The 27,046-nt window shown below is 32.1% G+C and overlaps 1 protein-coding gene across 1 annotated transcript; it reads left to right on the forward strand.

The window, feature by feature from the left end:
- Positions 1-385: 385 nt before the first annotated feature.
- LOC107962107 (protein NRT1/ PTR FAMILY 7.2) lies at positions 386-6,033 on the forward strand. The gene is made up of 5 exons (XM_016898353.2): positions 386-511; positions 1,043-1,166; positions 3,841-4,058; positions 4,207-4,769; positions 4,859-6,033. The coding sequence occupies exons 2-5, from the start codon at positions 1,058-1,060 to the stop codon at positions 5,760-5,762; spliced, it is 1,794 nt and encodes a 597-aa protein (XP_016753842.1). The 5' UTR covers positions 386-511; positions 1,043-1,057; the 3' UTR covers positions 5,763-6,033.
- Positions 6,034-27,046: the final 21,013 nt, after the last annotated feature.

Raw genomic sequence — 27,046 nt, forward strand, 5'->3', positions numbered from 1 at the left:
GTTCTTAAAGCGAGACCAGCGAAGTATCAAAGTCAGAATCGAAATAGTTGCTTAGTCACGTTAAGAAGAGAAATATACTTATTTCAGTCATTGTTGAATGTAATGATGCATGATGGCCATCTTCTCACTCTATCAAACAATAGGACGCTTCTTTAATCTTTATTTTTGTCCCCCCCCCCCAAATCTAATCTCAAACCCTATTCCCCTTTGCTTCCCAAAGCTTCTTCTTCTTCTTCTTTTTGCATTCTTTTTCATGTTCTAATTTCCACCTTCACAACTTGTACATGGACCATCCTGTTGTTCACTCCCATGAAATTTCAACCATCCATTAAATGCTGCCATCTTCTATATATAAGGATACCGTAATTAACCCATCTTTGCAATTCTCATTGCCTTCAACCAGTTCTCCTCCTAGGCTTTTCTTCAGTTTCTTGTCTCCATTTCTACTCTCTTCTCCAAAACCATTATTTTTACAGATTATACGTCTTGTCTAAATAACATTTGCAAAGAGGTTGGTTGGTTGTTTTGTATGTATCTATATATTTCTTTTTGCCTTTTAAGTTTTCATCATATATGAACAAGCTTTGCTAGATCCTGATATACGAACCTTTACAGAACGGCTACATACATACATACATACATATATATATGCATGGTGATGCGGGATAAATCTCCATAATATTAGATATCCTATGTGTATATATGTGGGAGGTTAGTTCTTTTGTCATCTAAACGTTCGTTTTTATCTTGGAAGAGCAAATAATAAGGTCCAGTATACGTTGCAAAGAATAGAGAAAAGTCCTCTACTTTTCATTACAGACTAACATAACCTAATTTCATGAACTAATCCTTGGTTCAGTAGAAACTATCCCATGGACATAGTTAATATTCCACCTCAAGACAATTTTTTTTTTCTTTTGGTATGGCAATGGTATACTTATACTCCTTTGATGTATATATGTGTGTGTGTGTTTTCCTTTGGATTGGATCGAAAAATCCGCATCTTAAATTAAGTTGTGAACTGACTGAAACTATATATCAGGTGAGTATTGAGAAGATGGAAATGAATGAAGAGGCCTACACCTTAGATGGAACTGTGGATCGACATGGTCAACCTGCTATTAGAGGCAGAACTGGAACTTGGGTTTCTGGAATTCTACTCCTAGGTAAATCTATCTATACATACTACTTACAAACTGCAATTAAAGCAGCGGCAGATACATCTATGTGTATACTGATGAAAGTTCTGTTGTTATTTAATTCAGCTAACAAGTCATTAGTATTGCAAAGTCTAAAGTTGGTATTAGTTCCAAAGTTTAAATCCTTAATATACTTTTCTCCCTCCTAAAATTAGCCAAAAAGAAAAAGAAATTAATTCTTCAAAACTGTATTACCATGCACCAACTTTATATAAAGAATAAATAACGGTGAAAATTTTTACCTTTACACACGTAGATTTGAGATTTTGTCACATTTATTATTATTAAATATGATTTAAGGACATAACATAAAATTCTAATCCTATTTATGAAGTTAAAATTTCTTTTCACCAGTATACTAAATAATTATCTTTAAATAAATAAATTTATATTTAATGTATTAACCGCGAACCGATTTAGTGAATTTATTTTATATCAACTCATTTAAATTATATATACGTGAACTTGGGAGAGTTTTTTTTAGTTTTGAGAATAGACTTGTTTGGCATCCATAAAGGTGGCAAGCTATACCTATATTAACATATTTTCCACCTACGCGTACATAGCTAAGGGGAAAAAAATTGCATAAAGGTTTCTTGCATTGTAGTTGCATGCATGCAGATAACATAATATAAAATATAACATATTGCAAAAAGGAAAAAAAAAGTACAATCACAATATATTATGAAAATATTAATTTTCAAAATATATAATATAAATTAACAAGCAATAGCTAGTGTGGATTTTTGACTGTTCATCTTCCCTAGAAATAATTTAGGTTCGAATCTAAGTTGTTCAAAAGAAAAGCTAATGTAGATTTAAATATTCAGATATTTTTATTACAATTTGTAATGAGTTTATGTGTACTAAAAATTTTACTACAAATATATACATATAAAAACTACGTATTTAAAATATAAGTGTGTATTTAAAAATAATATACAATTAATAAATATATGTAAGGCTTGAAAATAATAATAATAATTGTACAAAAATAAAATAAAATAATAATAACAATATGTAATATATATGAAATTAAAATAAAATAGTTATATTGTGAGTAAAGTAGAATTTAAATAGATAAATATATCCGATTAAGAATTTTAAATACACACAAATTGTTTATCATGGTATTATCATTTTTTTTAGTCGGTATCAATCTAATTTGTGACACCAAGTTAATCAATGAAATTATCAATATGTGACGCATCCACGAAGCAAGTGAAAAAATTAAATAATATACTTAGTAAAAAATTGACATAAAAACTAAATATTATTTTTCTAAATATTATATTGGTTGAAATGGTAAGATTAAGAGAGTTTATGTTTAGTGCTTTGAGTTCAAATCTGATCACTATCTTTTTATATAGAAAGACAAAAATATCCTTAAATAACGTGTTATCCCCATTCCCTACTTGAATATTATATATAAAATAACGGTATTGACTTGTTTAAAAAAACCCTTTAAATATTGTATTTTTTTCATCCAAAAAAGGCAACAAATCGTAGTATAATGTTAAAATGATTGAAACTATAGGATTACGAGTAAGTTATTCATATATGTGATAAGGAGGAAAAGTGCAATTTTCCTAATTTTGTTCTTTGTTTTTTGATGCCTAGAATTAGACATAGTCCCTTCTCAATATTTAAATATGAGGGTAATACGTTTTAACGCACTCGAATTCATGTCTTCCTGCATTGGCAATAATATCAATACCAACTGAGTTAAAACTCAATTGGCTTTGAAAAAGTTAATTTAAATTGAATGAATAATTAACTTTTTATTTTATATTTAACTAATTAATTATTTAATATAAAATATTTTATCCATTGAATTTATTTCATTTAAATTTGAAAAAATTTAAATAAATAAATTTATTATATTTGAAAAAGTTAGTTTACATTTGAAAATTAAAGCTTTATTTTAAATTTAAATTGAATGGATAAATGAATTTTTTAAAATTTTATATTATTTAATTATATTTTTTAATAAAAATATTTTACACATTGACTTTATTTAATATAAATTTGAAAAATTTAATTAAAATAAAATAAAATATATAAATATTTTATCTAGTATTTGAAATGTTATGGTAAATAAATTAACTTATAAAAATATTTGAAAAACTTAAATAAATTTTAAAAAGTTAATTTAAATTTGAAAAGGTTAATTAAAATTGAATGGAAAATGAATTTTTTAAAATTTATATTTATCTAATTTTTTAATATAAATATTCTATTCATTGAATTTATTTAATTTAAATTTGAAAAAATTAATTTAAATAAATTAACTTATAGAAATATTAAAAAAGTAATATTGCGTCATATATCGCAATATAAAATCTTGTATTAACTTGTTATATTAAATATATATGATTGGTTGCATTTGAACTTTAATATTTAACTTCAGCAGGGTATTGGCACTTGTGTCGTTTTCTTTACTTCTCATTACCAAAGTAACAAATATTGACTGTTCACCTAGGTAGATACCTCCCATCTATACTCTAATTAGTCATCTTTTTACATTATTATTATCCAAGATTCCTTCTTATGTAATCCTCTGCTCACAGCAAAGAGGCTAATTTCCAACCAACAATCCTTAATTGAAATGAACCATATATGTATACATGATGATGTTCAGTTAACCAAGGGCTGGCAACATTGGCATTCTTTGGAGTGGGGGTCAACCTGGTGTTATTCTTAACGAGGGTGCTCGGCCAAGACAGTGCAGCTGCTGCAAACAACGTCAGCAAATGGACTGGAACTGTCTACATTTTCTCTCTGCTTGGTGCCTTCCTTAGTGACTCTTACTGGGGAAGGTACAAGACTTGTGCCATATTCCAGGCTGTCTTTGTTGTTGTGAGTTACATCTAATTTTTCTCATCTACAAACATATATGCATGCCTATCTATTTATCTATCTATCTATCTATCTTTCTATACAGTAATCTGTTATCCCTGATATATATACAGTAAAATGTTGATGCAAGTTTGTTTGAACACTACAGGGTTTGGTGCTGTTATCAATTTCAACCACTCTATTCTTACTCAAGCCTAGCGGCTGCGGTGATGAAGAAACTCCATGTGGATCTCACTCCACTTTCCACATTGTCTTTTTCTACTTAGCCATATACCTTGTAGCCCTAGGTAACGGAGGTTACCAGCCTAACATAGCCACCTTCGGGGCTGATCAATTTGATGAGGAAGACCCTAAAGAGGGGCACTCAAAAATAGCCTTCTTCAGCTACTTCTATTTGGCTTTGAACCTTGGATCACTCTTTTCAAATACCATTTTGGGCTACTTTGAGGATCAAGGCATGTGGGCACTTGGATTTTGGGCATCCACTGCATCTGCTGTTGGGGCATTAGTCCTCTTTCTGATCGGGACACCCAGGTATAGGCACTTTGAACCCAAGGGCAACCCTCTCTCAAGGTTTTGCCAAGTATTGGTTGCTTCAACAAGAAAATGGAAGGTTGAGAGGACGCAAGGGGAAGAGAATTTGTTTGAAGTGGACAACAAGGAATCTGCCATGAATGGGGACAGAAAGATACTCCATACAGATGGTTTCAGGTAGGTTCATGTGTCTTATTCATTTCCGAACCAGTGATCTGCTACTGGTTAACTTTATTAACTGTGGTAGTATTCATTTTAATTTTCAGATTTTTGGATAAAGCAGCAATTATTACACCCAAGAATTACGCTAAGCAAGGTAAAAAATTTTATGGTCGCAATCCATGGCGTCTCTGCACAGTAACACAAGTTGAAGAAGTAAAATGCATATTGAGACTCCTCCCAATTTGGCTATGCACCATTCTTTTCTCCGTGGTTTTTACTCAAATGGCATCACTCTTTGTTGAACAAGGAGCCGCCATGAAAACCAAGATTTCCAACTTCAACATTCCGGCGGCGGGCATGTCTAGCTTCGACATACTCAGTGTGGCAACATTCATTTTCCTTTACAGGCTAGTTCTTGACCCTGTTGTTGCAAGAATAAAGTCAAAACCGAAGGGCCTCACCGAGCTTCAAAGAATGGGAGTTGGGCTTGTTATAGCCATACTGGCAATGGTGGCAGCAGGAGTGGTGGAAGTGTTGAGATTGAAGGACGCCAAAAAAGATTGCCCCAACTGCGTAAACGCAAGCTCTTTGAGCATATTCTGGCAAGTTCCACAATATATGCTTATAGGAGCATCGGAGGTATTCATGTATGTTGGTCAATTAGAGTTCTTTAACGGGCAGGCACCAGATGGGTTAAAGAGCTTCGGAAGTGCGCTTTGCATGACGTCTATATCACTTGGAAATTACGTGAGTAGCTTGCTGGTGTCAATTGTTATGAGAATATCTTCAAGAGATGATATGCCTGGATGGATCCCAGGAAACCTTAACAAAGGTCATCTGGACCGATTCTTTTTCATGCTAGCTGCTTTGACAACGGCTGATCTTGTGGTCTACATAATATGCGCTAAGTGGTATAAATATATTAAGTTTGAAGGAAGAAAGGGAGCAGATGATAATAGCGATGATGGGCAGGCAGAAGCAGCAGCAGCAGCGGAGCATAGAGTTTAAAGGTCACACATAGTGGCAATATGGCATGCTTTTATAACGATATTGTCGGCCTTATGATTCTCTCATCATTTGATCTAAATAAAAGCGCAAAAGAAGGGAAAATATTGCTGTGGAGTAGTGGAGTGTGAAGGCAACTAAGAAGGAATTTAGCTGGCTGTGCGATGAAATTGGGAGAAATTAATTAACTCCATGTGATGACAATGGAGATTTTCATTTCTCTGCATTCATTAAAATTTATCATATATTCCAAATTAAAGATGAATTTATTTTATCATCATTTCTTATTATGCTATTTTTTTTTTCTCAATCAGATTCATTAGAAATAAAAACAGTCCAGTCATACAATTAGCATAGCTACATCATAAACGAAGCACTTCAATCCGTTGGATTTTAGATGTGGAAAGGATTGAAATAGAAGCAAAAAGAATCAAGAAAATGGAGAAAGATCAGCTTTTGATAAACTGTTTCGTTAAAAAATTGATTCCTCTGTTTACAGGAGAGCTTAAATATGTTCAAAATAATAATAAAATAATTACAGCCTGATTAATCTTGAAACTTGATTAATTCAACTTGTTTTTCTATTGGTTGATTTTAGTCTAATTAGCAGCCAAAATATCTTATTAAAAAATTATTATCATTTCAGTACAATTTGACAAGTTGCAGAGTAAGGAGCTCACAATCTTAGTGAGCTCGTATTCTCAATCACTTCGTACTTCGTGTATAAAATAAAGTGATTGTGCTGAAGTGATTTTGAAACTAACAATAAATACTAACAATAAACATTTGGTGCGTCTATAATAAAGTGATTATGATAAGATATAAAATTTTTAAGTGTTGTATTTAAATGAAACTAACAATAAATGCTTAGATAGGTAATAGAATTCATGTGAGTATTTTTACTAAGCTTCCATGAAACTTAACACAATTTCAAACGCGTAGAATGTAGAAAAGTGTTCGTGTGAAAAAAAATCAAATATGGCTTGCCAAATCACATATCACCAACAGGGTAAGAGTTGTGAAGTGAGAATTAGTGTGGCATGTAAACAGGTATCCAGTAACACTGAAAATGATAGATAGTTAGTGCATTGGCACAAAGGTTAGTTAAGATTAAATGGAAATGTTTTGAAGTATTTTGTAGATTTTTGTTAGTAACTAGATCAAGATGAATATATGATGTTTTGAATGATATTTTGAGGTAATTTGAGGTTTGATAATGGTTGAGAATTATTGGAAATGTTTGGAGTATGTTATGATATGTTTTGGGGTGTATTCAAGCTTGATTTTGGCTTTCTTGCACCTAAGTTCCGATTTGTAGAGGATTTGTATCAGTATAATTCTAGCAAAATGCAAAAAAAAAACAATACTGGTGCAAAGACATCGATATCTTTGCAAAAGGCACCGAACAACCCCCAAATGCAACCGGAACATAGAGTAAGCTTAGAGATAGTTGAAGAAGTCTTAATGAACTCAGTAGGTCTAAAGGATGAGTGGAAGTAAAGTGATGTGTTTGGTTTTTAAATGTACCATTTCTTGCTTGGGTCTAAGTCTGGGCTCGAGTAAAGGATATTACAAATTTAGTAAATTAAGTAACAATTGAAATTTTCTATTTTTTTTTTTGTAAATTTTATTAATTTTAATATGATAGGTTAGATAAATACTTAGTTAGTATTAGTTTAGATAATTTACCATTTACCAGAGATTAATTAATTAATTTGTAAATATTATAAATAAATTAAATAAATTGTAAAATTTATTAACTTGTAATGGAGTCACTAAATTAGGATGATTAGATTAAAAAAACTAAAAACCTAATAAAAATGTCAAGAGTTAATATGGTACTGTTGTAGGACATGTGTCGTAGGGATGTTAAAACTTTCCCTTGAGTAACCGTACTCCTAAGCCAAGATCTAACAAAGTAGACTGAGTTAATTCTTTTACGTTTTCCTCGGGTTTCACCTAGGTTAATCATAAAACTAGTAGACTCATAGGTGAGTGATCACACCTAACCCAAATTAATTAGTGGTGGCTCCTAGTTACGTATTTTCATGTTTAGCTTATTAGAATTCTCTGACATGTTATGGTAATATTACTGTGACTATGATGTGATATGTATGTTACTTAAAGACCTACTATATTGAGTTGTTATAGTATATGAAATGAAGCATGTGAAATCGTCATAACTCAAATTTGTAATTAATAATGAATACTATTTTTGTTATGCACTCTTAATGTTTGTGCTATTAAAAAGTTATACTTTATTGCAGCAAGAGAATATAAAATTTTAGCCAAACTTATGGACTAATTAAAGCAAAAGTTAATAGGCCAAATTTAAGGTGATTGATAGTATAATCTAAGGTAAATTAGTTATTTACTTTAGTAGCAAATTAATTTGTATTCATTCATTTAGTTACTTATGGACGTATAAAATTAAAATTTGATTATTATAAATTGATCCTCTCTTTACATATTAAGGTTGCAAAAAAAAAAAAAACTAATAGTAAGATTATAACTTCCATCACTTAGGATTTGTGTAACAATAAGGAGAAGTTCAAGAGAGAGAAATTAATTTATCGTAGTTTTTTTTTTCGTCAAATTTAATTATCTATTCCAATTTTGAATCAAGTACACTACAGCAGAATTGATTTTTAGCGGCGTTTTTTGGGCCTATAGCGGCGCCGCTAAAACTATTTGCGGCGTTTTTATTAGCGTCACAAAAAACGCCGCTATAGACAATGCCGTTAAATTTCGCAGCGTTTATTTGAAAAAATGCCGCTATAGAACATGACCTTTAGTGGCGTTTCTCACAAAAACGCCGCTATAGAACATGACCTTTAACGGCACTTTTACAACCAACGCCATTATAGAACATGACCTTTAGCGGCGTTTGTTGAGAAACACCGCTATAGAACATGACCTTTAGCGGCGCTTTTACATCAAACGCCACTATAGAATGTTACCTTTAGCGGCGCTTTTACCACAAACGCCGCTATAGAACATGACCTTTAGTGGCGCTTTTACTACAAACGCCGCAATAGAACATTACCTTTAGCGGTGCTTTAGTGAAAAACGCCACTAAAGGTCACGTTCTATAGCGGCATTTTTCATGGAAGTGCCGCTAAAAGTCTTATTCTTTAGTGGCGTTTTTTATGGAAGCATCGCTAAAAGTCTTGTTCTTTAGCGGCGTTTTTTAAAAACGCCGCTAACTTTACAGATTCCTAACTACACATTTTAATTCATATACAACCCTTCTTGTAACAATCAAAGCCAACCAGTAAATACAAAGCCAACCAGTAAATACAAAGTCAACTAGAAATAGCAAATCTATATGATCAAATCCAATGAAAGATATATGATCTAAAATTAATAAATGAAATAACAAAATATTCTTACAATAATGTTAAAAGTTATAATGTTAAAAAATATGCTTACAATAAGAAAACAAATGTCTAAAATGGCGGATTCTACAACTGCTAAAACATCTTCATCATATTCTGAAGCTGTAGCTGGAGTTCATCGTATTTTTTGCTCTGCTCTGCTTCTCTCGCTGCTGTCTCTGCTTCTCTCGTTGCTGCCTTCGCTCTAAGTTGTAGCTGGAGTTCTTCATATTTTTTGAACCTCTGCTTCTCTCGATGCTGCCTCCGCTTTAAGTTGAGCAATTTGCTCAACTTTGCTCGCTTGCATTTGAGCCATTTGGCCTTTTAATCTCTGAACTTTAGCTTGAGCCTAACTCCCCGAATGTATATATTACTGCGAGCTGGATCCAAAATATATCGTTGGATTACCAAACGATCCTTGAAATCAAACTTGACCATACCTTTCAGGACCTAAAACTTCAGAAATTATCCGGTTATCAATGTTGTCAAGATTAACAGAGCTATCACTTGAAGCAGTCGCTTCATACTCCACCTTTTTATCCTTCAGTTTCTCCTAATAAATCAATAAAAAAGTTAGAAACGAAATATGTAAAATAAACAAATGCAACACAACATTATTTGCAATACAAACGAAAAATTAAACCACTATAATTAAACATTATAAATATTTAAAATAATTCAAATTTTATTATGTAAATATACCATAATTTCTACATCTTCAGTAGTCATAGGAGATCCATCTTTCTTTCTATGTGTAATGTCAAAATGCTGAAGGCGTCCAACTTTTTGACCAAATGATTGTTCCTACAATATAGTAGTAAAAATATTATTTAATAGAGATTAATTAATATTTGAAACAATTAATAAATTCAAAAAACCTCGTCCTCAGCTACACAAGCAAAACTTTTTGACCCAGCTGTGTGCGTGAATTTTTTCTTTTGCCTACTTGTAGTTCCAATGCGCTCACGATTCTACATTATGAAATCATTATTACTTATATAGTAAATACTATAATTATATGAGTTTGGAAGTATGTAATACCTCTCATTTCTTTGAATTTCAAAATCTTACTGTATCTTCCCATTGGTACCTCAGCATTCTCGGTGGGACATTTCGCAGTTTCTCTTCGAGACTTATATTTTTCTTAAAATATTCTTTCTTTAAAGTACTTTTATGGTCTCTCCATTTCTTGCCTAATACCTTATTGACATAATTATCCGAGACCTCTAAAGTAAATCTCTCCTGTAAAAAAAAAAGCACAAGTTTAGATAGTAAATATAAATGAAACTTAAACAAAGTATTATAAATTACATTTACGTTATTACCTTAATATTATCAAGAGCTTGATTTTTGTTACTATCAGGCATATGATGCAATGACTCGTAGTTAATGGGCAACAGATTGGCATTTCGTGCTATAGTGCCCAAGTATCCTGCTAAAAGTCGAGCTTTTGATCCAACAGGCTGCCAAAGACTGTTTCTATCTACTTTGAGCGCTCGACGAAATTTAACTCGTATAAATCGTTTAGTAGCGTACGTCTTCGAGTTTTTCACGTCCTACCGCTCTCAGTTGAAAAATGGTGTATTATAATATAAGAATTTGAAACACAAATCAGTAATAAAATTCAATACGCATGTAATTAAAGTTTAACATTACTTTGAATTTCTACAGGTTCGTTATGTGTATTCGGAACATTCGAAGATCCAATAGCAGTTTGTTGGTCACTATTTGTTTCTTCCGAATTTGGAGGATTTTAAACAATACTTAGATCTCATAATTTTCTTTTGGGCATTTTATCTGCAATACACATAAAATAATTGAAATTTTAGTAACTAATTAAAACAATAATAGTACATATAAAATAGATGAAATATTTAACAATATCAAGATTTAAAATATAATATTACATATAATTAAAAAATCGTAAAATCTTACTACATCATAATTCGTAAATATCTTCATCCACATCCCGGCGAACCCATTGAAATTGTGTACTAGTACTAGGGATATTTTCATTTAAGTTTTGTTCTGGAAAAGGCAAAGTTTTTAATCTTTCATCTATGTCATCTCTACTTCCATTGGCCATGTCAAACAAGTCTCTAGGGGTGTTATAGAGTACAACGTACCAACCTTCATCAGTTGGATCTTTCGAGTAAAAAACCTGTTTCACTTGTGAAGAAAATACATACGGCTTGTCTATCAATTGTTGTCCAGTGTGAATTAATCGAGAGAAGTTCACCATTGAAAAACCAAATTGATCTTTTTTAATTCTGCGAGCAGTATTAACATCAGTCCAATCACATTGAAATAAGACAACCTTCCGTTTGCTATAGTAATCCAACTCAATAATGTCAGTAAGAAGTCCGTAATACTCCACATTTCCTTCAACAGGATTACTGTCCCTAGCACTAGCATAACTTGTAATTGAAGAATTAACAACTATTCCACAATTTTGAGTCCTCCTCAATCTTTTGCGAGATTTTGTATGAAACATGAATCCATTGATGAGGAAGGCACTATATCCTTTTACTACTCTATTCAGACCTTGGGAATGCCATTTAACTTTGTCAGTGATGTCCTTTCCACTCCAAACCTATTGAATCAAAAGTAAATTGATTAATTATAAATGTTATGAGCAAACATTATTATTTGTCGATGAAAGCTTCAGTCACATACCGTTTGCCCTAACCATTCATGAAAAGATTCCGTGAATAACTTATGAATCTCTCGATATTGTAATCTTCAGGAGCGTGAACTAGATCTCAAGAGTTGTTTGTACTCGCTATGTTAAAAAGTGGATTACTTGGTTAAAAGATAAACAAATTAAAAAGATAAATATTAATCAAATTCTAAAACTTACTTGCATAATGGTTCAATTGAATCATGGTGAAAAAGAACATATCGATTTGCTTGTACCCAAGATCTATCATCTAAGTATGCAATTTCAACTTTACTGATGGGTTCTCCATAACTTTGAAATAAATAAGTTTCAGCTACGTTATGTTTAGTAAGCTCAGCATTTCTACTTGGTCTATTCAGTCTTGTTTCAACATCTTCTAAATATCTAGAACAGAAAGTCATACACCTCTCTGCCAAGTATCCTTCAACTATTGATCCTTCTGGAAAACGCTTATTAAGACAATAAGACTTCAATTTGAATAGGAACCTAAACACTATATAGAACTTTATCAAAAGTTGTAACTAAAGGTATATTCATGAATTAATGAAAAACTTTACAAATAAATTAACACCTCTCTATAGGATAAATCCACCGATAGAAAATCGGTCCGCCAAGTTTTGCTTCATGAGGGAGATGGATTACCAAGTGCACTATAATAGTGAAGAAGAAAGGTGGAAAGATTTTCTCCAAATTGCATAAAGTCAATGCGGCTCGATCTTGTACTTTCTCAAGTTCTTCAACATTCAAAACTTTGCTGCAAATAGCTTTCATTATATTGGATAGTTCAATTATACAAGAAGTCACCTTTTTTGGCATACAACATCGTAAAGTAATTGGCAGTAAATCTTGCATCAAGATATGATAATCATGTGATTTTAGGGAATATAGTCTTTAATCTTTAATACTCACACATCGAAATATATTTGATACATACGCATTTGGGATTTTTATGTCCTTCAACACCATGTAGAATATTTATTTTTCTTTCTTCGACATTGCAAAAATAGAAGGCGGCAACCTATATTTCCCATTTGGAAGTACTTGGGGATGAAGTTCACGTCGAATTCCCATGTCAACTAGATCAAGTCAACTCTAAAGATTGTCTTTCGATTTTTTTATAGACATTCAGAATTGTCCCAATGATGTTCTCGCAAACATTCTTTTCAATATGCATGACTTCAAGATTGTGTCGCAAAATGTGATGCTCCCAATAAGGAAACTAAAACAATACTTCTTTTCTTTCACAATTCTACCTCATTAGTATCATCCTCTTCATCAGATTCACCATCAATCTCCCTGTCAACATAACCGACATACACCTCCCTCGGTCTTCTCTTTGTTTGCGTATTGTGTGGTTGATTTTTCTTCCCATAACTAAAATTGATATCTTTTAACATGAACAAGATTTTAGATCTAATGGTCTGCTCAGGAGCTTCTCTGAACTTTTCAGTACCATCAAATAGTGTCATCTAAAATCTAAATCTATGATTTCCATCTAACCACCGACGATGCCCCATATAAGGGAACTTCTTCCCATTATATAACCACATTGAACATGTTTGCGCCGTACAACAAGGATAAGCATAACGGCCTTTGGTACTCCAACCAGATAAATTGACATAAGCTGAGAAATCATTAATAGTCCACAACAAGGCTACACGTAAATAAAAATTCTCCTTTCTGAAGACATCATATGTTTCAACACCCGCCCATAACTGTTTCAACTCTTCAATAAGTGGCTGCATATAAATGTTAATATCATTTCTGGGACCTTTCTCTCTAGGGATAATTATAGATAAGATAAAAGAATATTGCTTCATGCAAATCCACAGAGGCAAATTGTAAGGAACAAACACTACAGGCCAAGTACTGTATGAAGTACTCATGATTTTAAAAGGATTAAATCCGTCAGCTGTTAACCCAAGCCTCATATTCTGAGGATCACTTGCAAAGCTTGGAAATTTACTGTTAAAGGATTTCCAAGCTAAAGAGTTCACAGGATGCCTTAATAATCCATCATCAGTTCATTGATCATGATGCCACCTCATAGACTCAGCTGTCTTTGACGACATTAAAAGCCTTTGAAACCTTGGTATTAGTGGACAATATCTCAAAGTCTTGACTGGCTTCTTTCTTAACTGTGCCTCACCTTCATCTGCATTCACATGTTCTGTATTCCTATTCATCCAATAAGAATTACCGCAAACATGACAAGACTGTTGGTTTTTCTGATCACCCTAGTACAACATGCAATCATTTGGGCAACTATGAATTTTTTTTTACTGAAGGCCTAAGTCTTTATTAGTTTCTTCATATCTTGACAAAATTGAGGGATTTTTGCAAACAAAAACATATCTCTCAAAAACTCTAACAGCATTGTAAAAGAGTTTCTGGTCCACCCTTGCAAACATTTTAAGTGAAATAGGCGAATGCAGAAAGATAATTTCGAATATTTTGATCCCCCGTAAAGTTCTTAGTTCATTTGATTAAGTAAATTGTAGAACTTCGCCGCTTCTTCATTTGGTTCTTCATCAGGTACACTTCTTCTCGTTTCGGTAAAAAGCATTTCCACCAATATTACAATCATCGGATGCAATAAAGTCAGGTGGAAATGGTTACAAACCATGACTGTGCATATTAAATGCATTCCGCAACATGACTTCCATGTCATTTTCTCTAACAGACTCACTATGAGGATAAGTCCGATTAATCGTTGAAAAGGTTCTACTAGGTGTACACTTTCCATGGAAAATTCATTTTTTATACCCCCGAATAAAGCCATCAACAATTTGATGTTCATAGACAATTTCACGAAAATGTCAATTGATGTTGCCACAGTTCTTACATGGGGAAAGAATCATATTCTCTGGGCTTGCATTTTGAAATGCAAAATTTAGAAAATTTTGTACTCCATTTCGATAGTCGTTGCTTGCCCTTGACAAATTCATCCAACTCTTATCCATTTCATAGTTCTTGAAGTCTAAAGTTGACAATAAATTATGTAAGTTATGATATATATTTATGTAAGTTATGTAAATTACGTAAGTTATGTAAGTTATGATATGATATTTATTTATGTAAGTTATGTAAATTATGTAAGTTATGTAAGTGATGTAAATTATGTAAGTTAGTAAGTTATGATATGGTATTTATTTATGTTTTATGTAAGTTATGATTAGCATCTTTATTTTAATTACGTTTGGTATTGTGTGGTATTTATTCGAATATTCATAAATTAAAAAAATTTTAAGGGAGAATGCTAAACTGATTACAATTGTACAAAATTAAAAATATTTGCAATCCATTTCTTAAAAGGAAGAAGAGAAGAAATGGAAAGTGCAAGAAGTGAAAAAAAGTAAAATTACTAGAGCAGCCCAATTTAGCCTTATTGAAATGCCCTTATAAGAATTAATTATGCTTTCGTATTCGAATGTGTTTATAGAAGTATATTTAATAATTCAGTAGTTACATTTTCTTGATTTGTTTTACTTGATTATATTAAAATATAACAACTGAATTATTAAATATTTTAATGAAATAAAAATGAAAAAAAGTAAATCTAAAACTTGAAGTGAAGATGAAAATCCTCAAACGTGAAATGTGAATGATTTTAAAAAATTCTAGATAGACTTATAAAGAAAAAATATTGAAGATAGCTTTAGTACCTTTAATATCTAATGAGCCTTGCAAATGGTTGCGGTACAAAGTCAAAGACGTTAGGCTTGAAAGCCCTTCAAGAAAGGAAATTGTGTTGTTCGGACAGATATTATAACTCAAATCAAGTTCCTCCAAGTTTGTTAACCTCAATCGTGTTCCATCTATCATAGGAAGAAAATAATTTGTATAGTTAATATGTAAAAATGTTTTGTTCAATATATACATACACAAAAAAAAATTATGGACAACTCTAGGCAAAAAATTTGTGTCATTTATGCATAACAATCCGTGTTATTTATGCATTTATATATATTATTCTATGGCTTATAAATTTTATTATATTATATACTTTCTTCAGAACCTTCATATATATTATTTTTAAAAAAAATAGTGGTTGAATCGGTGTTAACTAACTAAATCTTGGGACTAAAAACAAGAAAAAAAACAAGGATGATCATGCATCCTGTGATATAAGCTTAAAAGTAAATAATAAAGGAAAAAAAGGTTATAGCTTTAATACCTTCAATATATAATGAGCCTTGCAAATGGTTGTCGCACAAAGTCAAAGACTTTAGGCTTGAAAGCCCTTTAAGAGAGGAAATTGTGTTGTTCTGAGAGAGATTATTACTTAAATCAAGTTCCTCCAAGTTCATAAGAAGAATAATTTATATAATTATATGTAAGAATTTAGGTACTTGATTAAATATAACCTTTAAAAGATTGAAACCTTTCAATTTGATTCTCACTTAAATCGAATTTCTTCAAAATTTTCAAATTGCTCTATCCTATATATATTCACGTCCAATTCCAATAATCACTATGTTAATAATCACAATGCTGAAGTAAAGATCCATACACTATAATGAAAGAACCGTGACACGAAACAACAAAAATACAATAGAGGGAAACATAGAATTCAAAAATAAAAAAAACTTAAAACAAATTTAGGTAAGTGACAAAAACCCTCAGAAAATAGATGTAAAAAGACAAAGGATTTATATTTGCTGAAAACCAAAATCCCTAGCAAATAGAACCTAGTGGACTAGTTTAATATACTGCTCTACATTTTAATACAAAAACAAAAATAACTAAAACATATTTCTTTGCATTTAGTAACAATTTAAAAAAATGATTTTTCTCCACATTATATATTAAACTATTAAAATAGTTAAAAAGGGTAGTAAACCATAATCAAGAAAAAACAAAACAAAATGAAAAATCAAAGTGGATGGGAAATGGGAATATAATGTGGGATGATGCTCTCCTTTATCAACTAGCTAGGCAAATTAATCTGATATATATTTGTATCTTCTTACAAATATTACCGAATTATCTTTCTCCTCCAGTAGTCTGTTCTTCAAGCAAGAAATGGAATTACCTTTAATGCCCTCTAACTATTACCGAATTAAGGCTAAAAAATAAGCAGCGGCGGAGTGTACAACTGTAAAAACTTACCAATTGGTTGCAGCAGAGGACAGCGACGCAGCAGAAGGGACACTCGACGGCTATGCAGCAGATTCACGGGGCAAATGAGATGCACGACTATGCAGCAGATGCAGTAGATGAAAGAGATTGGGTGCGATTTTTGTTTGGGGAAATTTTAAGGTTTTGGGGAAATTTTAGGGATTTGGGGAAATTTTTTAAGGGAAAAAAATGGAAAATTTCGGGTATATTGCTGGGATACAATAGAGGAGACCAAAATGACAGTTTTGATTAACTCAAAAGTGACAGTTTACGGCGTTTTCACAAAGCGCCGCTATAGGTCGATCTTTTGCAGCATTTTTAACCTAACGTCGCTAATGGCACTAAAAACAAGACCAAGCACGGCACTGTTTTGTTTTAGTAAAATGATTATTTGCGGCACTTTTTATGAAAAACGTTGCTATTGCTTACCTTTTGCGGCGTTTTTATCATAAACGCAACTAATGCCTTTGATACTAATAAATATTTATAGTTTAATTATTTCGTAAATTCCTTTAAATTGTGTTTGTTTTGTTTCAAACAATATATTTAATTTTTAAAATTTTATAATTGTGTACAAAAATAATTTTAAAAAATGAAACCAAACTTCTTTACGAAGAGTTTGTATCCACGAGTTTAATTTTTTATGCACCTGATAGAATTTATCCAAATTGATCAATTTTGATAAAATTTAACTTCTCAAATTCTTTTTTGATATTATGTCTAAAAGTATTCATAATACCTCCCTAACTCATAAACAAGAGGATAATAATCATATAACCTTAAACCCTAAAATAAAATGATTTTCTTGTCAATTTTAGTAACACTTAAAACTTTAAACCCTAAACCCTAAACCCTAAACCATATAACCTTAGCCATAGAACCCTAAATCCTAAACCACAAACCCTAAACTATATAGCCATTAAACATGAAACCATAAATCCCAAACCCTATAATCACTAAACATAAAACCTTAAACCCTAAGTCATAACCCCTAAACCATATATCCTAGCCTTAAAATCCTAAATCATAAACCACAAACCTTAAATCCCGAACCCTACAATCATTAAACACAAAAACCTAACCCTAACCCTAAACTTTAAACTTTAAACCATAAACACTAAACCTTAAAATCATAACCAATAAATTTGAAACCATAAACCTTAAACCATAGCCTCTTAACCTTAAATCCTAAACCTTAAAATAACATATTTATTGTGGCATTTTTTTAATAAAAAACTAAAGGATTTGGAAATTGGGGAAAAGGATTTAGGGAAGAATTAAAGGGTTTTGTAAAATATTTTAGGGAAATCTGATTTGGAAAAAAAACTAAAGGATTTTCGGGCCTAACAAAACGAAGTCGTTTTAGTCAAATTGGAATAACATTATTTGCAGCGTTTACGGAAAAGGCCACTAATGCATAACATTTGCGGCGTTTTCAACAAAAACGCCACTAAAACTTAATTCTTGAAGTGCAACAACATCGTCTAGGGCAAATGGGTATTGCAATTTTGCGGCATTTTTTAAAGACGCCACTAAAATTTTTATTCCTTGTTCGGAAACGTTTTCATTTGAGGCAAATGGGTATTGCGATTTTGTGGCGTTTTCTAAAAACGCCACTAAAATTTTAATGCTTTGTAACGAAACGACGCCGTTGGAGTCGAATTGGTATTGTAAATTCGCGGCGTTTGTGAAAAACGCTAGTAAAAATTTTATTCCTTATTCTAAAACGTAGTCGTTTGAGGCAAATGGTATTGCAATTTTGCGGCGTTTTTTTAAAAATTCCACTAAAAGTTTAATGCTTTGTAATGAAACGACGCTGTTGGAGACAAGTTGGTATGGCAAATTCGTGGCGTTTGTGAAAAACGCCACTAAAAATTTAATTCCCTATTGTGAAACGATGTCGTTTAAGGCAAATGGTATTGCAAACTTGCGGCATTTCTTAAAAACGCCACTAAAAGTTTAATGCTTTGTATTGAAACGACGCCGTTAGAGTCACATTAGTATTGCAAATTTGCGGCGTTTGTGAAAAACACCACTAAAAATTTAGTTCCATGTTGTGAAACGACGTCCTTTAAGGCAAATGGTTATTGCAATTTTGCGGCGTTTTTTAAAAACGCCACTAAAAGTTTAATGCTTTGTAATGAAATGATGCCGTTGGAGTCGAATTTATTATTGCAAATTTGCAACGTTTGTGGGAAACGCCGCTAATGCTGGACCTTTTGCGTCGTTTTCCTCATAAACACCGCTATAGCTCTAACCTTTTGCAGTATTTTCTGTTTAGCGCCACTAATGTATACGTTTTGCGGCATTTTTGGTCCAAACGCCACTTAAAACGCCGCTAAAAACCTGTTTTGCTATAATGGGAATTCTTTATATTCATGAAAATTATATTATTCTAAACATTCTATGATTATTGATTATGCAATATTATGTTTTAGTTTTCATAATATCAAGATATTAAAATTTTTACACTAATTTCAAATATATTTTGGTTTGTACTTTGTACTTATAAATTTAAAATTATTTGATGTTCTGATTGGAAACATGAATTTGAATTTCATTATTATGTAAATGGTGAGAAAGAAATGTATATATTATGAGTAAATTAATTAAAATTCAACATAATTTACATTTTTTGTCAAAAAATATTTTTTTAAATGTATAAAAATATATTTTTCAAATCTAAAAAATATTTTAAGAACTTCAAATTCATTACTAAATAAATATCTAATAAATCAATGGATTTGAGAAATTATGATAAATATTACATTTCTAAATAATTTACTATGTATTAAGAATATATTATTAGGTGGAAGTTCATCATGATTAAGATAAAGTTTTGATGTACTTTAAATTCTAATAGGTATTAGAATTAGATCTCTATTTCTTTTATACTTCTTATGCCTATAAATAGAGACTTTGATGAAGTATTATAGTCATCCCTTTTATTAATAAAGTACATTATTTATTGTTTTTATATTTTCTTTGTTCTTTATTCTCTCCATCTCTCTTTATTTTATAAGACTATACAAGTTACATTATTTTTGAAATCCAAATTCAATAAAAATTCCAAGTTCTCATTTGGGATCTGAATTTAGATTTGGATTTCAAAATTTTAGATTTGAAAATTATGATTTACAAATTCATTATTACCAAATTCTTTGTTTGAGAATTAATGTAATTGAAATTCAAAATTTTGAATTTATTCAAATTTTGTTTTCGAATAATACAAATTTATATATACTACCTTCAAGCTTCAAAAACATTTTTTTTTAGAAATATTATACTTGCATATAAAATTATTTTACTTCAATCAAATATAAAGTATTTTTATATTTGAATTTAAATCCCTTAAAAAATAAATAAAACAATAAATTAATTATATTAAAAAATGTAAAAATTTCTAAAAAATAAGAAAATTTATTTGAGTTACAACTCTAAAAGCCATTGTATAACACTTATATCTTGTTATTTCAAAGCATAAAGCTAATTTTAGTTAAAAAAATTAGTAACACTTGTAACAAGATTATTATTAGTTAAAAAATTTTGTACAAAGCCATTGTATAACTAATTCTTTTAGTAATATAAAGTTACAAAAAAATAAACAATTCCTATGCCACATAGCTTATAAACTAACATTTGTTTAAATAATAATTTGTCATGTATAGTTATAGACTATATTTAAAATTTTATTTTATGATAAATTTTTTATAAAAATATAGCGAAAATTTTGGAATAAGAAATTCCATATATTTTGTTAATATCTCTAGCATCCTCATCGTATAATAAAAATTATTAAACTATATTTGGTTTAAAAATTAGCTATGGGAATAAAAATTTCTAAATTACAATTACAATTTAATTTTGTTTGATATAAAATCTGACATGGAAACTATAAAGTTTTTAATAATTATAATAATACGAGATAACACAATATTAACAATACATGTTGCTTTATTCAATTCATTAAATAAATTTTTTTAAAAGAAACATTTATATTTATTGCTTATAATATCGATTCATTTAGACTTATTTTATTTTCAATATATTATTATACATTATATTTTTGTTGAATAAAATTAGCAATTTTTATATGAATATAAGATTATGCATATATAACTGTAATTTTTTTGAGTTTATTTACATCAATGTTTTTGTGTGATATATTGAAATATAGATGGATATATTACATACACTAAAAATATAAAATTAAAATTAACTATAATTCTATCTATAATTAAGTTAAATAAATTATAGGAAATACAAACTATAAAGTAAATTGACACAAATATATATTAAGTGAAATTTTAAACTTCAATTATATTTTTAAAAATTAACCTTTAATGTGGATAACATTAAAATTATTTTATAGAAAATTGTTGACACATTTTAATAACATTTGTTAAAGTAAATTTATATTATTCAAATATCATTATTTTTTTAAATAATTAATTAATTTAAACAAAAACCGAATCTATAAAAATATTATAATATTAATACACACAAACAACCCGTGCATTACACGAGAATCTAAACTAGTTAATATTAATCCAATGTAGATTTCTTACCTTGCGTGGGGCATTTGATAAGTAGCAGCAATGAAGGGCGATAGATGCAGCGGAAGGGTGGTGTTGGGTGAAGCAAATGAGAATGGATGGTAAAGGTTTATGTTTTTGAATTATGGTAGTTAGTATTGTAATGGTATCATTAGTACCAGTCGATGCATATAGTTCCAATCAGCAACCTAAACCAAGGAGTTTAGGTTTTGTGATGGTTAATATTCCGATCTATTTCAACCTTTTTGGTGTGTTTCAGCTTGTTTCACTCAATATCGGCTAGCATCGATGTGCATCAATTATTCTAATTGATACTTAAAACGATATACTCAAACACATCGATACTAGTATGTATCAATATAAGGACTAAAATGATATGCTCATTAGTATGATAGTACCTTATTTTAAAAGCAAAAAGTGAATGAAGAGAGAAAAAATTCCCTTATTTTCTATGAATACACTAGAACAAACTGCCATTTACTGACGGAAAGAATCCGTTGATATAAGCATCAAAACCATCAATATAAAAGCCCAAAGACTAATATTGATGGTCAAATGGGATACCCCAACGAAATATGAACAGTTTCTATAAGGGTGCGTCGATATAGGATTTAATTGACAATGTGAATCCATTAGTATTTACTTGTGTCCCTAATAGAACATCCAATAATTGAATGAAATACTGACCAAATAAGCCCAATGGTGCCATAAAGAAATCCAATGTTCAAATACCAGCAAGTCAGGTTTTGACTTCCTTTCCTTTGGGTCCTTTTGTAGGCTGCCATGAATAAAAGAACCCAAGGCCTATATAAACTTGTATGATCAAATAATTCTATAAAACCCAAACAAAATAGAAAATAACAATTGCAGAGTCTAACTCTCTATTATAGAAATGAAACAAACAAATTATCTTTTTGACAGTATACCAATTTAAAGAAAATATTTTAGTTAAATACAACACTCAAAAACACATTATAGTGTCAAAATGTAATGCCCTGAATAATTAATTTTTGATTCTGTAAATATTTAACATAATTATGTATCTGCTTTAGTGGTTAAGTATTTTGGGTGTGTGTGAGAGGTCTTAGGTTCAAGTCTCACCTTTGGCAACTTTTGTCATTTTTGATCCAAGACTCACCCTTGTTGAATGAGCTTATAGAAAATTATCTGTTAATCCATATTAGAATGAGCTTGCTGGTTTGAGTGGTAAGGGGGTCGATGTGATAGAGGTCTTGTGTTTGAATCCTTGCACAAGCGTGGAGGTTATATTTTTGGTCGGTTGTCTGATAGAGTCTTGGTAGAGTTGGATTCTGAGAAGTTGGTTGTTAGTGGGTTAGTGGGGAGTAATCTGAGGGATTTGGGGAGTTATCTTTTATTTTTATTCTTTTGGTTTTCAAAATTTTTCTCTTTCCAGAAAAAAAAACTAACATCGATTTGGTTTTTCTTCCCTTTGTTCCTTTGTTTTTCTTTTCTTTTGATGTTTCCCTCTCCTTTGTTTCGATCGGTTGTCAAATATCAGCAATCTGCTTTTTTCGTTTTCCCTTGGTTGGTGGTAAGTGGGATTCTAGTGCTTTGTAGTTTTCGATTTCCAAATTATCGTTTGGAACCTTAATTTCTGTTTCGACAGCAGTGAATCGAGTAGGACATGGTTCTCCTTTCATGGAATCGTAGTAGAAATCGCTCGGGAGATTGGGTATGTGACGAACGCTTAATTTTTCATCTCTTTTTGATTTCTTTGGTTCAGTTTAATTGTGGATTAAGACTGATTATGTGAGTTTGGTTTGTCGATTTTAGGTGTTGTGTGTCTCGAGAGTGTTTTCGCACCAGAATCGTACCAGGTGTGTTCTTAAATAGCAAAAAAGGAGATTTCAACGAAAGCTAAAATTGCCACTATCAATGCCACACGGGCGTGTGATCGCCATTGTGGTTGGTCATATGTGAAGACACGGCCGTGTGGTTGACGAAAGCATGGTCGTGCGCAATGACACAGTCGTATGGTGTTGTGGGTGTGGTCGTGTGGGCTACGGGCTAGGCCAAGTTGGGCATGTGGGCTACACGAATGTGTGGATTTTGGGCCAGGGCCAATCTTGGCGTGTGGGACCACACGGGCATGTGGACCCATTTTTCTAAAATTCTCCCTAGGGTCGAACAAGTCGTTCCGATCGACTGTGGGCCTACCGTAGGGTTGGTAAGGGCTAACCAAACCCTAAAATTATGAAATTTGATAGTCTGATATTCTGTTCCAAGTATGATACTATTATGCATGTCTGATTATTCTGTTAGACGTATATTTGTTAACTGTATTTAAGCATGTTGAGCATGTTTAATCTGTTATTTCTGTATCTTTTTTCTGTAACTATTTTGGGGTGGGATTAGTTATATATGGATGAAGCGTTTTGAGAGGCGACTCTCGCCTATATTCTGACAGCTTGGCTGCATATTATCTGATACGCGTCAAAATGGCACAATATGGTGTGTAAGGATGGGTGAGTATTTTTAACCCCACATGGTGTGTTGGGATGGTCGGAGATGCTGTGTAGAGGATGGGGGTAGGATTTTGTATAACTGATTCTGTTGACTGTGTTTGAAATGGGCAACAGCCTGAATCTATATTTGATTTTATATGAGGTCTCTGTATGTTTGCATGCTTAATTCTGTTAGGTTACACACTGAGTTTACTAAAACTCACATCTGTTTGTCTGTTACGTTTAGGTAATCCACAGACTTAGGCGGATTAGTGCGACAGAGCCTCTCGGTGATCACAAGTTCGTAAACTGATTAAGTTTATAGTTTTTATTTTAATTTAAGGATTATTTTTGGAGTTTTGTAATAATTAGACTTTCCAAACTTTTTAGTTGATTTTTGGATTTCGGTTTTCGTTTTAATACTTTATTTACAACTAATATTTAAAAATGGTGGCTTTTACTAAAATAAAGGTTTTCTAAAAATGTGAACTGCATTTTTTAAAAATATAATGGTTTTAAAGACTTCCACTGCAAATTACGTTTTGGCAAATAAATGGATTAAGTAATACTTTAAAAAATTTACATAAATGAATATGAATTATGAAACGTGAATGATTTGACGAGATGACTCTATTTTCAAAACTCTACCTTGTGACACATCCGGCTTCGACTATAACGTCTAAGCCGGGTTTAGGGTGTTACATTTAGTGGTATCAGAGTTAAGTTGCAAAACATGGGCTGTGAAATTTGGGTTCCAAAATTTTGTTTCAAAAGAATTGGTTTTCAAACAATTGAAATAATTTGAAAAGGTATGTGGTACACCGAGTCTTCGGCGTCGATCCTATAAGTATTTCTAAAACTTAGGTAGTATATTCTTAAAACACTATAGATAGTACTTTCTGAAACTGTACTAAAATAGTTAGAGACTGAAACCTCTGAAAATATTTCTGAACTTCTTATAATTTATGTATAAAATATCTGTTAATAAAAACTAGAATTAAAGCATAAAATTTTATAATGTAAACAAAATTTGAAAATTTACGATGAGCGCTTGTGGAACTCGCGGTCATGGTAACCGTGGTTATGCTAGAGGCCGTGGGGGCTCGAGCTGAGTCTTCCTCTCTGGGTAGTATGCTACACTTAGATATGAGTGAGACACTAGTTTCGTCTGCTACTAAGACTGGGTTTCAATGCCATTCGGCTGGGGACGACTTACTGTCCCAAGCCATGTTAAGAATATTGGAGAGGGTCGCTAGAACCTATTCTAAATCTGGTGGTCGTGGGTCGGTAATTGAACGAATCCAGTCCAATGGTGCTGAGCTGTTTAGGGGTGTCACTAGAGTCTCCCCTACTGTGGCTGAGTATTGGCTGGAGGCCACTGAGAGGATTATGAATGATTTAAACAGTACTCCCGAGTAGAAATTGAAAGGTGCAGTCACTGTGCTTCGCAATGAGGTATACCAGTGGTGGTTAATGGTTGAAGAGGGTACTCGGGCTGGTCGTCTGAACTAGGATTTCTTTAAGGCTACCTTTCAAGTAAAGTATGCGGGGGCGAGCTATGTAGATGCTCGTAGGTGTGAGTTCATGAATCTCACGCAAAGTGATAGATCTGTGACTGAGTATGAGGCTGAATTTCTGAGGTTGAGCCGCTACGCTCGAGGCATGATGTCATCTGAGTATAAGAAGTGTGTTCATTTTGAGGACAATTTGAGAACGTGGCTTTGCAATTCGGAGCTCTTTAGTTTTGTTTAGAGGCCTAAGAAAAAAGCCAGACCTGATGGACCGGTTAGAGTAGGGGTTCCTGTTTCTCCTGCTGGGATTCAGCCTTATGGGGATTGTGGTAGGCACCATCCGGGGGAGTGCTGGAAGAGGTTAGGGGCTTGTCTGAGGTGTGGGTCTTTGGAGCACCGTATTAGAGAGTGTCCATAGTGAGCAGATCAAATGCAAGCTTTGGGACTGAATTCTGGACAGCCTTAGAGGGCATTTCAGTAGCCACTTAGGGGCCGTGGACTGACTAGGGGTGGTAATGGTATGGGCCGTGGACAGAGAGCATTGGGCAGAGGTGCTAGTCAGGCTGAAGCGAGGCAGCCTGTGTTGGTTTATGATGCTCGACGCCGAGAGGATAGAGATGCTCCTAATGTTACCACGGGTATGTTCATTATTTTTTATGTACCTTATACTGCTTTGATAGACATAGGTTCTACACTCTCCTATGTAGCTAGTTCTATTTCTAAAAACTTAGGGATGTTTGTTAAGAGCACTTCTAGTGAGATCATTGTACTGAGTCCATTGAGGCAGCTTGTTCAGGCTAGTAAATTCTATAGGGACATTTTGTTAGAGGTAAAAGGGGTTATATTTCTGGAAAATCTGATGGAGTTACTTTTTAGGGAGTTCAATTTGATTCTAGGTATGGATTGGTTGGTTGAACATCGAGTCAGTTTGGATTTCGCGACTAAGAGGGTCATTTTGAGGACTAAGGATGATAAGGAGATGGTTGTAATCAGTGAGTGTCAAGATTATCTGTCTAATATGATCTCCGCTCTTATAGCTAAGATACTAGTTCGGAAAGGATGTGAGGCGTATTTCACTTACGTTAGTGTTTCTGTTTCTGAGGACTCTTCTTTCGGGGATATTAGAATAGTGATGGATTTTTTAGATGTCTTTCTTGAGAAGTTATCAAGTTTATCTCTGAATCGAGGAGTTGAGTTCGGCATTGAGCTTCTACCAGGTATAGCTCTGGTGTCTATTGCTCCCTATTGTATGGCACTGAAAGAGCTTATAGAGCTTAAGATGTAACTTCAAGAGCTTTTGGATTGTGGTTTCATTCGTCCTAGTGTATCTCCGTGGGGGGCACCGGTTCTGTTTGTGAAGGAAAAGGATGGCACCATGAGGATGTGCATCAATTATCGGCAGTTGAATAAACTGACTATGAAAAACAAGTTCTACTTTTAAGGATCGATGATTTGTTTGATCAGTTCCGAAGGGCCTCTTTGTTTTCAAAAATTGATCTTCGATTTGGGTACCATCAGCTTAGAGTTAAAGAAGTTGATGTTCATAAGACTACATTTAGGACTCGTTATGGGCATTA

This window comes from Gossypium hirsutum, chromosome A06 (genome assembly GCF_007990345.1).
Source record: "Gossypium hirsutum isolate 1008001.06 chromosome A06, Gossypium_hirsutum_v2.1, whole genome shotgun sequence".
NCBI classification, from domain to species: domain Eukaryota; kingdom Viridiplantae; phylum Streptophyta; class Magnoliopsida; order Malvales; family Malvaceae; genus Gossypium; species Gossypium hirsutum.

Coding starts and splice junctions, on each gene's coding strand:
- LOC107962107 (XM_016898353.2), top strand. CDS start 1,058: ATGGAAATGAATGAAGAGGCCTACACCTTAGATGGAACTGTGGATCGA. Junction 1,167..3,840: donor TTCTGGAATTCTACTCCTAG/GTAAATCTATCT, acceptor GATGATGTTCAG/TTAACCAAGGGCTGGCAACA. Junction 4,059..4,206: donor TCCAGGCTGTCTTTGTTGTT/GTGAGTTACATC, acceptor TGAACACTACAG/GGTTTGGTGCTGTTATCAAT.